At 33.8% G+C, this 16,734-nt stretch overlaps 1 protein-coding gene across 1 annotated transcript in view; it reads right to left on the reverse strand.

Annotated features, from left to right (window-relative positions):
- Nucleotides 1-1,013: 1,013 nt before the first annotated feature.
- CFAP54 (cilia and flagella associated protein 54) overlaps nt 1,014-16,734 on the reverse strand; it is a 103,782-nt gene continuing 88,061 nt past the window's right edge. Inside the window, exons 62-69 of the mRNA XM_077178734.1 lie at nt 16,326-16,467; nt 13,999-14,202; nt 12,565-12,758; nt 9,311-9,493; nt 7,996-8,093; nt 7,015-7,201; nt 5,587-5,664; nt 1,014-3,042 (exon numbers count right to left, since the gene is read on the reverse strand). Coding sequence (XP_077034849.1) covers nt 2,923-3,042; nt 5,587-5,664; nt 7,015-7,201; nt 7,996-8,093; nt 9,311-9,493; nt 12,565-12,758; nt 13,999-14,202; nt 16,326-16,467 — 1,206 coding nt within the window. The 3' untranslated portion in view covers nt 1,014-2,922. The remainder of the gene's footprint in view (nt 3,043-5,586; nt 5,665-7,014; nt 7,202-7,995; nt 8,094-9,310; nt 9,494-12,564; nt 12,759-13,998; nt 14,203-16,325; nt 16,468-16,734) is intronic.

Below are 16,734 nucleotides of genomic sequence, written 5' to 3' on the forward strand. Positions count from 1 at the left end.
TCCAGCATGTTCTTGATAATACAATTTTTAATTACAGAACCAGAAACTGTTTTTTTTACTCAGTATTTTTGCTTCATTCAGTGCACATAACAGAAAATACTCAAATAATTTAAAACCCCAAACACCTCTTTTTACTATTCTTTAGTTTCTCATAGGTCTTTCTAGTCCCTCACCCAAGGGAATGCACTGAAGATAAAATGTCATTCTTTTCAGAATCTTTCAATTTCTCCCCAGAGTGTGCTCTCCCTCTAGCTCTCTCTCTCTCTCTTTCTCCTTGCCCCATCCCATGATTTATCAGATAGGGAAGCACTATCCATTCCTTCCACAGATGTAAAATGGAGAAATATTTCAGTTAAAATTTGAAAAGAATTGGTAAACATGCCAGGGGTTCAAAGCTGTCAATAGCAGCTCTTTGGCATTGTTGTATGGGGCAGATCATAGAGAAGAACTTCCCATAGCAGGAAGGTCTTCCCTTACAAAGTGAAATCGTCCTTCCTCCTCTTCCTTTTTAATTTTGGAGACAGTGACACAGACAAGTATTCTATGCAAATCTAATTCAGCATGGTGCTGACACAAATCTATTCTGGTTTCACATATTGAACTCTCCATTCTGGTTTCACATATTTAGTCTCCATTTACTGGTAAGGACGAAAAACCCCACCCAACTACTGCAATACATAACCAAGAAATAATTTGCTTTGCAATTGCTTTTATACTTTTTTTCTGTGTGATTACTGGAGACCTTCAGATATGAGGTTCCCTCCATACAAGCAGATTTTAACTAAAGAGTTTAATTATATGCTAAAAGAAAAATGTTTTCTCCAATGTTTCCTCTGAAACCTGCATTGAATACTTTATCTTGTATTTATGAGAATAAAATCTGCTGCTATGGATACAGTGAGGTCAATATTTTAATGTTATTATTTCACTGTGCTGTGTTAAAGGATAACATTTTTCTTTAAAACAAAAATCTTAGAAAATATGTATTATAGGAAAGTAAGTATAGTAATGTATTTTAAATGAATAGGTAAAGGCTTTTATTTAATATTTCTCTTTCAAGTACAGGAAATATAACAAGGTCCAGACAGGCAGCACTGAAAAAAACACCTTGTCTGTAATAGAACTTCACTTCCATTTTCACCTGATACCTATAGCATGTTTTAGAAATATTAATTAAGCTGCATAAAAGTCCTATGACAATCCTCAAGGTGACCTCAAACAAAAAAAGATAGGTTTTTAGTTTGTACAAAGCACAACAAAAGACAGAATACCTTTTTGTTTGTTTTTTAAAAGCTGCAATTTCCTACTTGTTCCTTGTAAAAGAAAAACGAGTAATGTCAATTTTTATCTTTCCTGCTTTTTGAACAACTGCATGCAGAATAATAAATTTTTTAATGAAAGAATAATGCTAAGGAGTTTCTCCTCCAAACTGGCTGTTAGGTAGTCAAGTTAAATAATCATACTAACTTAGTTTTAAAATTGTCTTGCAAAAATAACTGCCCTATCAATTACTCACTTTTTCCCTTCTTTTCATCATTGTATCATTATCCTTCTAATTTTCCTACTACCTACAGCATTCCTGAAAAGTGTACACAAAACAAAAAAAAGCACAACTTTTAAACAGCTACACATAACACAAATACATCCAGTCTTCTTTCTTTTATAGGAGCAAAGAGAAATAGGAAAGAACTTTATTCCCTTTCTTCCTGCACTCATCACATTTAGGATACACATTATTCAGAATCTTACCTCTCTCTCCCTCCCTAAAAGAAACTCAACCAGGTAACATTTTTCTGAAAAGCACAAGCCAAGGTAAATCTGCAATTTCCAAATAGCTCAAAAAAGTTTATTGTTTTATCACTGGGCTACAGTACAGGGAAGTGAAGTGAAAGGGACTGCCATTTTTCACAGGAAATGAGCCCAGGAATGGTAACCATTAATGCTGAATTTTCCTGGAAATACAAAACCATAACTACCCATAGGACAAGTCTCATAGGATTCCTGCCCAAATGTCCTGGGGTTTTTTGCTGTTTGTTGCAAACAAATCATTCCAAGTAACAAAGCAATGCCTGGCTTTGGGATGTGAGCAAAACCAAAGGACCATGACCCCTCTCTGCTAATTCACTTGTTCATGTCAAATTCTCCATCTCAATCACTGGGGCATTTCAGATGCTCCACCCATTGAGATGGAGAATATGCTTGAATATGCTTGAGCATATTGCCTCAGGTGGTTGTTGTTAGGACTCATTTGTATTTCTTGAGTACTTTAAAATAATATTTACAGCAACATTCAGAAAGGTTCCCTTAGCTTTTTAGAATTATATTAAAATATTCAATATTGTACCATTTTATTCTTTGTACTGCCTTTTGGGGGAGGGGGTGTTGTTTGTTTTTTTAAAAAAATGTTTTGAAATTATGAAGACATCTGAGTGATCACTTGCACCCTCAACAACCTGAAATGCTAGTTTCCAAACAGATGACTAAGAAACAAACTCATTGATCATTTTAGCCCCCCCCCAAAAATTCTCAACTTCAGAAATAATACCAACTTTTGATAACTGCAAAAAACAATTTAAAAATTGCTGATGAGAATACAACTTCAAGGGAAAAAGGAATATCTATTAGCAGGAACTAGAAGACTACAAACCTATTCAGCTTTTCTAAACAATAAGAAATTATTGAATAGCTAGAGAATCCTCTTATAAAGAAACTACTTTAAAAATATTAAATTCCTAAAAAAATATTTTAATGTTAAAAACTACTAATGTTTAAATAATTGGAAATAACCTAAAAGTGAAAATTATAAAACATAACAGGAGCCAATCCTGGTGTGATTAATGAAGTTGTTATATTAACACTAGAACTAAAGTCTAAGTCTGTAGCATTCAGATAGTAACTGATGAAGTTATTGCAAAACAGCATTTAGTGAAGCAGAGAAATCATCCAATTGAAAAGACTTCCATCACTTATTATACATCCATTGGCAAGATCAAACATATCTTTCAAATTTGTTATTGATTGCAAAGTAACATCAAATGGGATCTGAAAAAAAAATAAATACTAAATTAATAACTTTATTAAGCTTAGAGGTACCAAAAAGTACATATATACCAATATATATATACACACATATGTATATACCAATATACATACACATCTATACCAATAGTTTCATATAAAGTCAGATTTCTGAAATTCAACCAATGAGTAAGTTAGAAATATTTATTGCCTGGGTATAAATTTGTGGTTAATGACATTTCTTGCAGGAAACTAGTAAAACGGGATTCAAGGGAGGAAACTTTTATGAACAGTCTTGCTCACAAACTTTATCATGATCATCTGTAGGTAAAATGAAGAGCAGCAAGTATGGTTAGTAATTTGGAAGGCTTTTCCTAAGATGAGAAAATGAAGGAATTGAGCTAACAGTAAAAGGTGAAATAGAGGGCAATCATAAACTGGTTGGAGTGTCCATTGAACACAGAGAACTATTTAACTGATTTAGGTATCAACAAAAAACAGTTGAAGACAGAGATGACTGGAATAAGTTACATAGGGAGGTTAATTTTTAATGCAATTATTTTATTTATAAATTTACTTCTAATGTTTAAGACTGGAGCTTCCAAACACTATATCTCTCTCAAGGACATAGCTACTCATTAAACAGCATTAAAAACAAGTAGGCTGATAATTTTTTATTCTTAAAACATGAAGACTCAAATCATTTTAAATGAATAATTCAATGAAAACGCACTTGTTCCATTTGTAAATATAATTCAGGGCTGAATCAAAAGCACTGTAAGACACAGAGAGAGAAAAAACAGAATCAAAGAAGAGAAAGTGGCAACACGACAGAAGAGTGACAGCTCAGACAATGAGAAAACAAAGACTACAAATTAGAAGTGACTTTGCCCAATTAATTCACCAGAAGATGAGCAACAGAAAAGTGTTTGGTGGGGGAAAATGGTGAAAAACTACATATAAGAAATGTATCCACTGCTTTCTCCTCCATTCCAAAACAAAGGTAATGTACTATTCTGTGGTGTACATAGTCCCTCCCAGAGCTTTCTGTCTCTGGCTGAGACAGGGTAATGCACACATACAGCTTATATGAAAGTTTGGAAATGCTACTGTGAAATATGCTATACATTAGGAAGTGCTAAGCACCCTAAATGTTCTATGGGCTTCAGAGAAGAACAAAGATACTCAGCATCTCGAAGGATTAGGCTTCAGCTGCTCAACCAAAACTACCATATCTCAAAGCATCTTAGTTTGAAGTTTGTATTTGAAACTTCATGATGAAAAGTTCTGTGATGTTCCACCTGGTTGTGGAATTTAGAGAGAATAAAACCAGTGCAGTAAACATCATATTTTTAATAGAAGAACATCACTAAATCTGCTCCCTCACTTCCATCGTAGATCCACAAATAGAAGCAGGCAAAGTGAAAGGAATTCACAAGAATTTAAACAGTTCCAGAAATTTTTCATGATTCTGTGAAAGTTTGTCTGTATCTTTCCCTAGGAATCTATCAAATATTGCTACCATGGAAGATACTTCAGTGGGACCCTGAAAAGTACAGCTTTGCAGAAGGGATGTGGGTGTAATCTGATGCATTGATTAAGCCAGATTGTGTGATACGAAGGCCTGGGAGTCATTTGAGAGAGAACTTCAGGATGGATAACGAGGGGTGGCAAGAATGGTGCAATGTGTATCAAAGAGCAGTGTGTACTCTCAGGTACTGGGCTGCAGGACGCACAGGACAGATTCTCTCTGCTATAACAGGCACTAGTCCACTGTTCTCAGGTAAAAATCACATTCTGTTCTGGTAGGAAGAGCTCTCTGACTGGAACAGTGCAGTGGATATCTTCCATTATCATTCCATTGTGAACAATTACTGGCAAGATATTTGAGGATCAGTTGAGGGAGTGATAATTTTTTTTTTAAAGTGGATTCCAGAATCTCCTGTGGAGTCCCTTGAGCCCTGAGAGCTGTGGTCCTTCCCTGATGTCCCCAAGGTGGCTGAGAACACTGAACAGCGCTGTTCCCCACCCTGGGCCAGTTCCCACAGTCTTCTCTGGGATACTGACTGCACTGGGTAACAACAGCATGAATAAGATGCTTTGTCCCATCAGTGGGGACAAAAAAATTGCATGCTATCTCTCAAAACATGTCATGGGCAAGACAGAGAAAGCTAAAGAAAATGGACTAATCAAACCTGAATAACTGCAAAAATGCAAGAATGGAAAGAAATTGCATTTGGCAATTCCATCATGGAAATTCACTGGAGTCTGTGTAAACAACGACCAGAGAGTGGTGAATAATCTGTATTAACCATTGTGAGCAAAAATCCCCTTTCAATACATTTTTGCGTGTATGAAAAGTTGATTCTAATGAACAGTGAAGATATTCACAGTTTGTAATCATGCACATTTGGATTTTATTTGTAAAGATGATAAAATAAAACCAAAACAAAATAAGGAAAAAATGGGAAGATGTAAATGCTTAGTGGTATAATCCTTGTTTCAGTTCAATTGAACAATTGTTTTATTTTAGAAAACAGATTTTTACTCTTAATGAGAACAACATACCTCAGTTAATGGAGAGGACAGGGCTGGATCAACAGAAAGCAGTGCTTTGACTTCAGATAAACACCTTTTAGCAATTTCCTAATGGTATAAAACAAGAAGAAATTTGTACTATCTGTGTACTACAAACATATGCTGTACTATCAGTCTCCTCTGATAAGCTAACAGATGGCTCAGCCTTACAAAATTTTTCAGAATATTCAAGTTTTAGGTTATACTAATTGAATTCACAGCAAAGTAAACCTTAGCTGATGAATATAAATTTTCTGCAACACAAAGAGTAGTGTTTCCTGTACAAACACAATGCCCAAATCTTGCAGTTTCTACTGAGGCAAAATTGCTCCTGGTTCAGGTTTTAAATCCAGTGACTGAGCATACTTTTGCTATGTGTTTACTGAAGATATGATAAACAAACACCCTGACAAGATGATATTTATACATGCATAATGCATGGCATGTTAATCTTATTAGTATTCTAAACTTTTTTTACCAATTACTGACATATATTAATGAAATTTTGAGCAAACACCTTCAGATAATCAGAAACACCCACTAAAGGACAGCTCTGTCTACCCTTCTGAACACAGTGATTGGCCAAAATACCATTTTTTCTCCAAGCTGGTCAAAATACTGCCTCGTTATAATGGCACAGTGCACAATTGTCACTGTTTCACAGCATCCATCAGACAAAATGACAGCCTCTACATCATTAATCATTTCACATAATAGATATAAAGAGAATCCTGTCACATGATAAATGTCTCCCACTTTGAAAATAAACGTCTATTTTGCCTTGGCATTTATCAAGCAGCACTTATGCTGTGGCAACATCCTATTCCAATGACATTATCTCAAACAGAGCACATGGAAAATTCTGAAATTACCTTTTGTGTGTGTGTATGTGGGGAGAGTATTTGCTTGTATTCAGCCTTGCTAATAAAAGAGGATGGCATAGAGAAAATGAAAATAAACCCCATGCCAATTTTAGTCATCTCTCAATAACATTATTAGAAGGTTCTTATTTCAGAAACCATCACTGCCCATTTTACATTGAAGATGTGTAACTGATGTTTAAAAAGCACTTTTGGGTTGATCACCATGCTAATTTAGCACATTGCCAAGGATTTTCATATGTAGATTACTATAAATTAGGTATCAGTTTCCAAATCTATGTACCTGAAGAAGTAGCCTTTATTTTCAAGTAAAAGGTTGAAAATACCTGGGTTTTTTTTCTAAAGCGACAAGTAATATATAAGGAAAAGTTAAATATTAAATAAGGAGTGAAAGTATTTCAACTTTTCTTTGAAGAGGTGAGAGAAGCTTAATGCCTGCCTTTATGTCTGCCTTCCAAGTTGCCCATCATTTATTTCCCCAAAACAGGCATCTTAAATCAAGTCAAACATATATAAGAGCCAAGCTGTTCTCACTTACTTCTATTTTACCATCGAGATGCACTTTTGCATCACTTCTCTTGGGTTTAAATGAAGGAATTATTTTCAAAGTTTCATTTTGCTCATGAAAACTTGTACGTCCTGAAGTTGAAAAGATCTTAGAAGCTTGCATCGATAATTCAATTTGCTCCTTCAGATCAGACAATTTCTCCCTTAAAGAAATAATTCTAAAAGAAGGCAAAGTTTTTCATTATTACTGCTATAAAACAACAATATTTGTTGCTTCCAGGTTATAATTAGGCTGACCTAGCTTTTATTACATATTGATTAGGTTCTACATTTTCTTTCATTTTAAGACTGATCTCATAATTTTACATAAATAAGTTTTCCATTTAATAAATGGAGATATAGAATGCATTAGCTTTTTACAGTAAAAACAGGAAGTATTAATTTAGGAATGCCTCTGCAAGAAAGGGCTTTTTCATCTAACCAGGGTGGCAGAGGCTGCCCATTACTTCCTCTCTTCCACCCACTAAGCAGTTCCAGAGATTTTTAGACTAGATGAATGACAAGAAAGAAATAACGAAAAATGCCATAGGATGTAAAATTAAGGGCAGAGTCCAGTGCTACAACTGAGAAAAATTCTTGCTTTCTTAGAGTTGTAATATGGTATGGAGAAAGTAGTTGATTCAATGAGAGAATGGGAATAACTGCTGGGAGTAGTTTTTAGATCTGCTATGTTGCTAAGCCAGTGTAATATAATTAGCATATGTTACTTGGTTCTTTAGGAATCAAAACTAAAATGCTAATGAATGCATTGAAAAAGCAATTGTTTGGATGGGCTTAACACATGTATGACATCTTACGGTTTTTACAGTGAAAAATCTTTGAAAAGCAAAAATGAATGTTTTTAAAGACTTACAGCTCTTTGATATTTTGTACTTTATTTTCTCTCATCCTAAATGGCTGATTGATCTTTAATACAGCATGAAATAACAGGACAGAGTCAGTGATTATTTACCTAGCCAATGGAATCCACAAGTAGCCTGAAAACATGGACGTTGAACTGATGTCACTAATCCTGATAGGATTTGTATTATAAGCATAAAGCAACAAAACCTACAAGAGAGATGGGATGCATAAACTGTAATGCAGTAGACCTGAGTTATTTCAGTGATACAAGAGTACAATAAATATCAAATACAGTGTACTGATGAAGCCTTAGATAATTGACCTTCAAAAAAAGAGAGTAGTGTGACTTCATATGAATTTGTAGTACACTCAGTTTTCATAGGTTTTAGATTAATTTAATTAATTAAATTGGATATTATTACTATGAGTTTGAAAATTAGGTGTACCATATGATATCACTATCAAAATCCCAGCATTGTCCTCATCTTGGTCAATCATATGCATGGCTGTCATCATGCTAGGTTTAAATCCATGAAGTGTGCATAACTCACCAATCTAAAAAAGCCATACCATTACAAGAAAATTAAGCAGAATGTTCTCATCTTTCACTGCAAGTATTTACTAGCGTAATTGAAAATATGCTTCCTAATGGTAGCTGAATATTTTGACTATATAGAAAATGTCAAAAATATGGCATTCATACATTATTTGGTTTTAAGAGTTGTCTCTGGTCTTCTACTGATCTGTATGGTCATGCTAAAGTAACCTGCAAAACCACATTAGAAGGTACATTATTTACATTAACTCCTGGGGTTTCTATCAGTTTCCTAATAAAGATAAATGGGTCTAATAGAAATTTAGAAACATATCTGCTATGCCAGAAAGTTTAAGATCATGGATTTTTATTTCTGTAGCAGAAATTTTACCTACATGTTGTTCCCTTGCGTAAAGATAAAACAAATTCCATGTCATCGTTTCTCACAGTCCCGCAACCCTCTCATCTCTTTCATCTTTCATTTTCAGTCTGATCTTTTAGGAAAATGAGGCTTACAAAAACCCATTTTCCCTGTATATGTGTATCTTTGCTTTTCCAAGAGTCTCCCACCAAACTATTATTTGAATGCTTCAGTCACATCTACTGAAACTTAGAGTGGAGGTCTTAAAGACATCAGGGATTTACAACAGGCATGAATGCAGTATAGCCTGGAAGCTCTATATGGGGGAAAAAAGGTGGTTTTTTGGTCTGCCAACAAAAAACTGTAAGGACATTCTGTTTTTTTAAAGAGGAGGTTTGCAGCAGAGTAAATAAATCTTCCTATCACCATAATTATATTAAAAAGCTGATAACTTGTAACACAAATATTCATTGGAAATGAGACTTAATTTGCTCCACTCCCTAAGGAACTGCTTTGCTCTAGTTATACCTTAGTTTCTCTATCGTTTGATTCCTTTGCCATAGGAGGAATGTACCACTGAATGTTAATTTCCTTATCTGGAGCAACTGTTGCCCTACTCTCTGTCTTCTCATATTCTGCAACGACAGAAACTGGAGAAGCTGCTCTCACATGTGAAACTTCTGATGTAGTTTCAGACATATCAATAGACATCTGAAACACAAAATAAATGTTACATTTTTAGTAAATAATAACATTTAATAATATTTAAATTACATCATTTAAATAAATTAAAGTTTAAACTGTATTTTCTGTATTTTTCTGAAACAGGACAATTCTGTTATAATCTAGTGTCTACTGGAATTGGTATGACTTTCATTCCAGCATAAATATATGTTTATTTTGGTAAATAGGTAGTTTTTAAAGGTGTCCTTTTTACTAAGTTAAGACTTTTCAATGCTTATGTGATGACACATTTCTAAAGCCAATACAAAGGATCTGTGGGCTGATTTAGAGATACCCACAGTCACAATGATTGTTGCCTTTGACTTAAAATCATTATGGCATTATGGGTTTGGTTCAAATCTATTATTTGGCACACTGATAATACAATATTTAGTGATGAAAAAGTAATTTGTCAAGTATACATATTGATAATTAAAATAGGATTCTCAATGTTAGAATAATGCTTTATTTATGTTTACCTATCTGTTTTCTCAGCTTTGCAACTAACAAAGGGTGACACCTGCTGAAAATTCAACCACTTAATTTGTGAGGATTTGTTGTATTTTATAAAATACATATGGAACATTAGCAGGCATTCATCAAATAGCTACTGCTGGCTGTCATTCACCAGGGAATTAATGCAGGAACACTGTCAGCCATCATTCATGTATGAATAAAACCTTTTCTTAAAATTGTGAAATATTTGATTTAAAGGCTGAACACACCATCTCTATTTTTTAAAGTATTACACAGATCTGCAAAGAACACTGGCCAAACAGTTGCTTTTTCAGGGAACATGGAGGCTATTTGAAATAGGCCTAATGTCTCCATCATTGGTTCCTAAATGTGGACACTGAAAACAGCTTCCTGGGAACTTAGTTCTTCTCAAATTTCAAATGTTCATTACTGAAAAAATGGAGAATTTAACCTATTTTCTCTACAAAAAAAGTCAGCGTATGACAACTACAGGGCAGTAAATCCAAGTGAGCAAAAGATGGATTTTTCCATAATAATCTGATCTTATGCCATTAAGCCAGTTACCATCCCACATGAAGCTTTAGTAGAAGTGAAGGTAACAATGAATCCAGGGGTTTGGAAGTCATAAATTCGAGCACATGGATTTGCCTTCAGCAGCCATAACCCATGGTAAGCCGTGAGTTGTGCGTGGAGGACCCACTCACTACAGCCCTCTTCTAATTCAGTAATGAATCACTGTCCTGCTAGCATGGACTGCGAAAAAAATTAGGAGAAAACACATATATGGACATGGGAAGAACTTAATTTATTCTGTGCCCCTGAACTCGAGCTCTTAAAATTCCAGTTTATGCCATATATTTCTTTCTAAAATGTTTGTTATGTTTTGGTTTTTTTTTCACTGAACTGCATCCTTTGGGTTTCTGTTCATATTGAATCTTTTTGAAGAAGAATGTTACAACTACTGTTGTCAAACTGGTAGGTTGCTGAATAACATACGAAAATATTTGGCTATTCAACTTTCTCAAAAGCCTGAAAACAAAATGTCTTAGTCAAGTATTTCCAGACCTACTTACTATCATGGATCAGAACAAAAAAAAAAAAGCATGAAAAATGTAACAGGACCCAGAATTTTAAATATAGACCTAATGTAATTGGGATTCTTTGGTCAGCAGACCAGAAAAAGCCGTCAAGAGCCAAAACAGGTTACAGAGGTAGATATAAGTGAAACAACTTCGTACATAAAACTCATTCTTTCAAAAATTATGTCTATTTCTACTGTTAAAACTCAAAGTAATAAATTACAGTTACATTTTTAAATAACATCTATAACCTTCTGGATAGTTAAAGCTTCTAAAAATGTTGTGGTAAAAATCAATGAATCTTAGAATTAAAAAAAAGTAAGAGCTTTGTGCTTGTTAGCTGTCTACAACAGTGAAGTTAACACATGATTATGCAGCTTGCACCCGTCATGAACATGACAGTGAGCTCTGAAGCTTATTATTCTAGAATACTGTAATACTAATTATGTCAAAAAAAGAGCAGACAGAGTAAAATAATTTTTGATATATGATGGCTGTTATAAATGTCACATACTGTATATTTACAATTTATTCTGTGGCACAGTCAGCTCTTTGTTGGGAAATGAGTAATGATATGCTGTCCAACACTGCAGAAAGTTCACTAACTCTAGACAAGCTACTTTCACAGAAGTATTTTTATTCATTTTTATAACATACCAACTTCTCCCTCCTCAAGGCTCCCCTGTCTCCATTTAATACTGAATATAATAACTAAAAAAAAAGCCACAAAGACCGATCTTTCATTTTAATTTTTAGTATTAGGATAATTATTAATATAAGACATGGGATTGAGAAACTTTGAAGACAATTATTTTTACAGTGGGTCTTAAAAGACAAATTTCATTCAATGTTCAAAACATGTGCCATGGTCAGTGTAAAATCCAGAATTCTAATTCAAGATTTATCTGAGTAATGTATTCTGAGCTGCCTACATTTGAAAGCTCAAATAGGCTGCTCACAAGCCAGAGATCAAAAAAGGTTTATTTTCTAGCCAGCTGATAATCAGTGAAAAAATTGGCATACAAGACCTTAAAAAACTTTTGATAAAATATAATGTACATATTTTTTGAAAGTCATGTTATTATAGACTAAATTAACAATATAGAGACTGGTACATACATATTACAAAATTAACATCAAGACATTTTTGGTATGAAAGATGAAGATCTATAAGATTTAAAATCTCAGCCCTTAGTGAGTAACAGCCAACTTTATTAACCAATAAAAACACCTTTCTAAATATCATTCTGCTTAATCTTCTAGGGTCTAAATACACTGGCTATGGGATGGGGATTATTTTTGCAGGAATGAATAACACAAGGGTATTTGCATTTGTTAACTACATAATTCACTGCTTCCACAGGATTTTGGTTTTGTACTGATCCTCTGCATATAATTTCATTCTTCTATAGCGCTCCCAGAAATATGACCATTGGAATTACCAAGAATCTGAATGAAATACCAGTATAATATTTTTGAAACATTAGAAAAAAATATAAGTACCTCTGAAGAATCAGTTGTATTACTGAGTGGTATGTCTACATCATGTAGTTCTGCTGGAAAATTCTCAGGACAACACAATGAATATTCCAACAAATACTTTTCAAAGAAGGAATGCATTTCTGCTATGCGTAGAACAATTCCTGTGTTAGAAATCAAACCAAGGTGTCCATCTCTTCCAGAAAGTGATCCAGCTCCTGGGTAGGGGCAGTTTTTAAAAGAGATTCTTAAAATTACATCATTATTTGCCATTAAAATGTCACGTTACTACATATACACTGTATTCATAAATTTTGGAAGCATCATAAAATATGTAAATAGATTATCATATAAATGCATTTCCAATAATTATACTGATTGCCCTTAAATATTACTAGCTTATGCTATTGGTAATTTTTCATCAGTGATCAGACAGTGAAACAAACTCTCTCCAGACATTATAAAGTAGCATCAAATGGAAGGTATAATTTTGAGGTGTAGGTACTTAAATTCAAAGTGTAAGCACCAGTATGTTCACTAGATGTCTAAGCACCCACTAGAATAAACACACTCAACACAGTCAAAATCAGCTTGAGGAGCTCTTAAGACCCCAGTTTACACAGCTAGGGGCTGATCAGCTGAGTTTCCCCCTAGGCTCCCCAACAGGTAACTACAGCTGAGATTTACATGCACCTTTTGACACTTAATTGTAGATACCTTCCTTCCAGTTCAGTGCTGAGCCAGAATACTTTCATTTGATGCTGCAGGTAGAAAAACCAGCCCTCTCTGGAATTGTTATTTTCAGAGTTGCTAAGTTTCTCTCTAAATAATACCTATACATACAATATAGTTTTGTTCTCACCTATTGGGTCATCACTTGTATATCCAAAAGCTGGCCATCACTTGTAGGGGCACAGTATTAAGGCCTTGCAGTTAATGGATTCTTACTCTGTTTGAAAGGTCCTATCTATTACCATGTTCTATTTGCAGTGAAATAACTCAAGCTTGCAAATCACATCTGGGGTTTCAGTCAAAACACATTTAATAGTGCATAGCCTTCCCATTTACCCTACACTCAGGTCTCCAACACAGAACCTCAAATTGAACCGATTTATTTATGATGTGACTTTAGATTGATTTTTTTCTAGAACTAAAAATAAATATAGATTATGAATTTTTTAGAAATGCTTCAGATATAGTAATAACGATTAAGTTTTGAGGGAGGCCTTCCTTGTATTGTGGAAGCTTATGAATAACTATGAAGAAAGGTTGTAATATCTTCACTTGCAGCATGTGTAAACTGACAAATCTGGATTTCCATGAAGACTTTTTGCATTTATATAATTTAAAGGAACTAAAAATTAGACTCCTTCAGATTATGGCCTTTAAATCTGACACTGTTTGCCCTCAAGAACAGTATCTCATAGCAGTTTTCTGGAAGGAAATAAAAATGCGTACCAGATAGGTTTGTGCTATAAATTCTTTTCAAATGATTGTGGTAGCGAATCATGAGAACCCATGTTATTGTATCTTTCTTCTGGCTTGCCTTGGTGACAAGACTTTCTGTTTCTTCACTTTCACTCTGAGAGTCTTCTGTGATTTCTTTGTTTTCAGCAGAAGATACTTCGGGAGTTTCAGAGATGATAACATTGTATCCATCTGCTATCCAATAAGAGTTCAAGAACACACATGAAGTGGTTAGAATTCAAAAGCTATTTCTGCATTGTGTTGGAACTGACTAATCTGTTACTAGAAGTATAACTTGTGAAACTGCTTATATTTTTCATACAAGAAAAATTATTTTTACTCTTTTTTAATATGAGTTGAAATAGTAAATAGCCTTAAAATTAGTTGAAAATTGTTTCTCAGATCACAGGCAAGAACCTTACTAATCCTTGCAAGGAATTCAAAAGGAGTAGAGAGCAAGGTGCATTCTCTTTCTGAATTTGAATATGAAACCATTATTCCTGCACATTGTTCAATAGAAGATATTTACTAAATGGAAACAACACAAGGAGTCACTAATCATAACTGCAGCAGCTGAAGTTCCCAGTTTTGTTGACCCTAACTCAGAATAGATAGGCACTGAAGTATTGTTAGTTTTAATCCTTCATCCATTTCAGATATTAAGCACATTTTCACTGAAATATATTCTTAACTGTGAAATAAAACAAAAGATAATATTTTCTTTCGCACTGCCTAAAAGTTGTACTTATGCAGAAAGAGGAACAAATTATCAGTACAGAAATCACTGCATCACTGTTTACATTCAATACTGGTTTTCACTGTATTAGTACATGGCTCTTTCAAAAGCACAATTCTTGAGCTCTGTTTCTCACTCCAGATCAAGCAAACATTGTTATAGTGATTCCTAACAGTAAACTTTCAGACAATAATCACGAGTGCTTCTACAAAATCTGAATGTCTCTTTATTATTCCTAACATTTCACTGTCAATGCCAAAATGGCCATATTGTCCTATAGATGAAAACTTAAATATGTTTTTTACCAAGAGTTTTACAGAAAACATTTAGCGTTCTATGCTGAGAATTTACAATTCAATTTACATGTTTGTATTTTGGCCTACTATTGCTTTTCTACATTTTCTATTCTTCTTTGTATTGGCTAGCAGAACTATCAGGAGAAACACATGTTGCATTTGCTAAAAGAAAAAAAAATTATCTGTAATTATAAGCAAATGGAGCTAGCACAAAACAATCAGATGGAAAGTCTCAGCATACAACATTTGTTTTCATAAACTAATCAAAACACATATGTTTAAACACTGTACAGTATGCCGACATGGCTCAGCTTTCCAGCACCTATCAAACAGAGCAATTCAGTCTTTGATGGTCACTTGGCATAATTGAAATTAAGTCACTGAACCAAAATCACTATCAATGGTTTCCTGTTTAAAAATAAACATGAATATTTTGCCTTAGTGTTTATATAACATCTAGCACTCATTATCTCAGAATTCCTAGTTTCACTGCTGAGGTTTTTTGTAGATCAAAAACTTCCATTTCATCAACTCCTTTAGCTGAAAAATAAAAGCAGAATTTAGAAATAAACCAGACGAAGTTCTACCAAGTTATTGGAAGCATGTGTAAATAATAATCCATTGGATTGGAAAGACAGTGAAAGTTTTCTACTGACTCTGACTTTTAGAAGACAGTACACAGGCAGAAAACTTTGCAAGAGTTTGAGTTTGTCAGTTTTGGTGGGTTTTGTTGTTTGTGGTTTTGTTTTTATTTCGTTGGTTGGGTTGAGGTTTTTGGGGAATGATGCAGGGAGAGAAGCTATTCAACACCAAAATCTCCTTGCAAAATCAAGAATAAAACTGAAACTCTCCAAGGGAATGCTAATATACCTAGGGAGAAACATCAGTTATATGTCAATATTTGGGAAAAAAAAACAAAACCAGTGATGACTGATAAGAAGGCCAATATCTACTTTATATGTTTGGGGAAATCCTGTAACAAAGGACCATCCAAAATTATGGCAGTATGTGCACTCTACTGTGGTTCCTTCTGAACCACAGTATGCAAACAATGAATTTTTCTTAAAATAATGAACACATGCACAGGCTGATATTTAAAGACTTATGAAGTCTCTCTACTTAATATTTTGTATTGCTATGCATGATGAGACTTTTGCTTTTACTTTCCAAAGGTGATATATAATTTTTCATAAATTCAAACAATATTAAATGTATTACTAGATTACATGGCATATATAGCTTATTATTTGTTTAATTTTCTGATATTACTAGGTATAAAGCAATACCAGATATGAAATCTCTGTACGAAGAAAAAAGATCCATAGAAGCAAATTCTGGGATTTTTTGTTGTACTTCATCCTTCATGTTCAGGTCTTTAACACTCTTCATTCCAATTAACAGCTGAGAAGCAATCATAGCTTCACTGACCTAAAAATAAAAATAACATTTATTTTATTCAGGACTCATTCACTACAAAATTTATATAGATTTTAATATCTTAGAGTAGCAAGATGAGGACAAAAAATTAATTATTCAACATACTATATTTTTAAAAGTTAGGAAAATATTCTATTTCTTTCTGACATAAGGTACACATTATATCAAAATTAATCATTTCTGCTGAAAGCTTCATTACTACATACTGATTTCAAACCAGATATCCTCATCTGGATGCCATTGGTATCTATCCACATG

This window comes from Agelaius phoeniceus, chromosome 5, assembly GCF_051311805.1.
Source record: "Agelaius phoeniceus isolate bAgePho1 chromosome 5, bAgePho1.hap1, whole genome shotgun sequence".
In the NCBI taxonomy this organism is placed as follows: Eukaryota; Metazoa; Chordata; class Aves; order Passeriformes; family Icteridae; genus Agelaius; species Agelaius phoeniceus.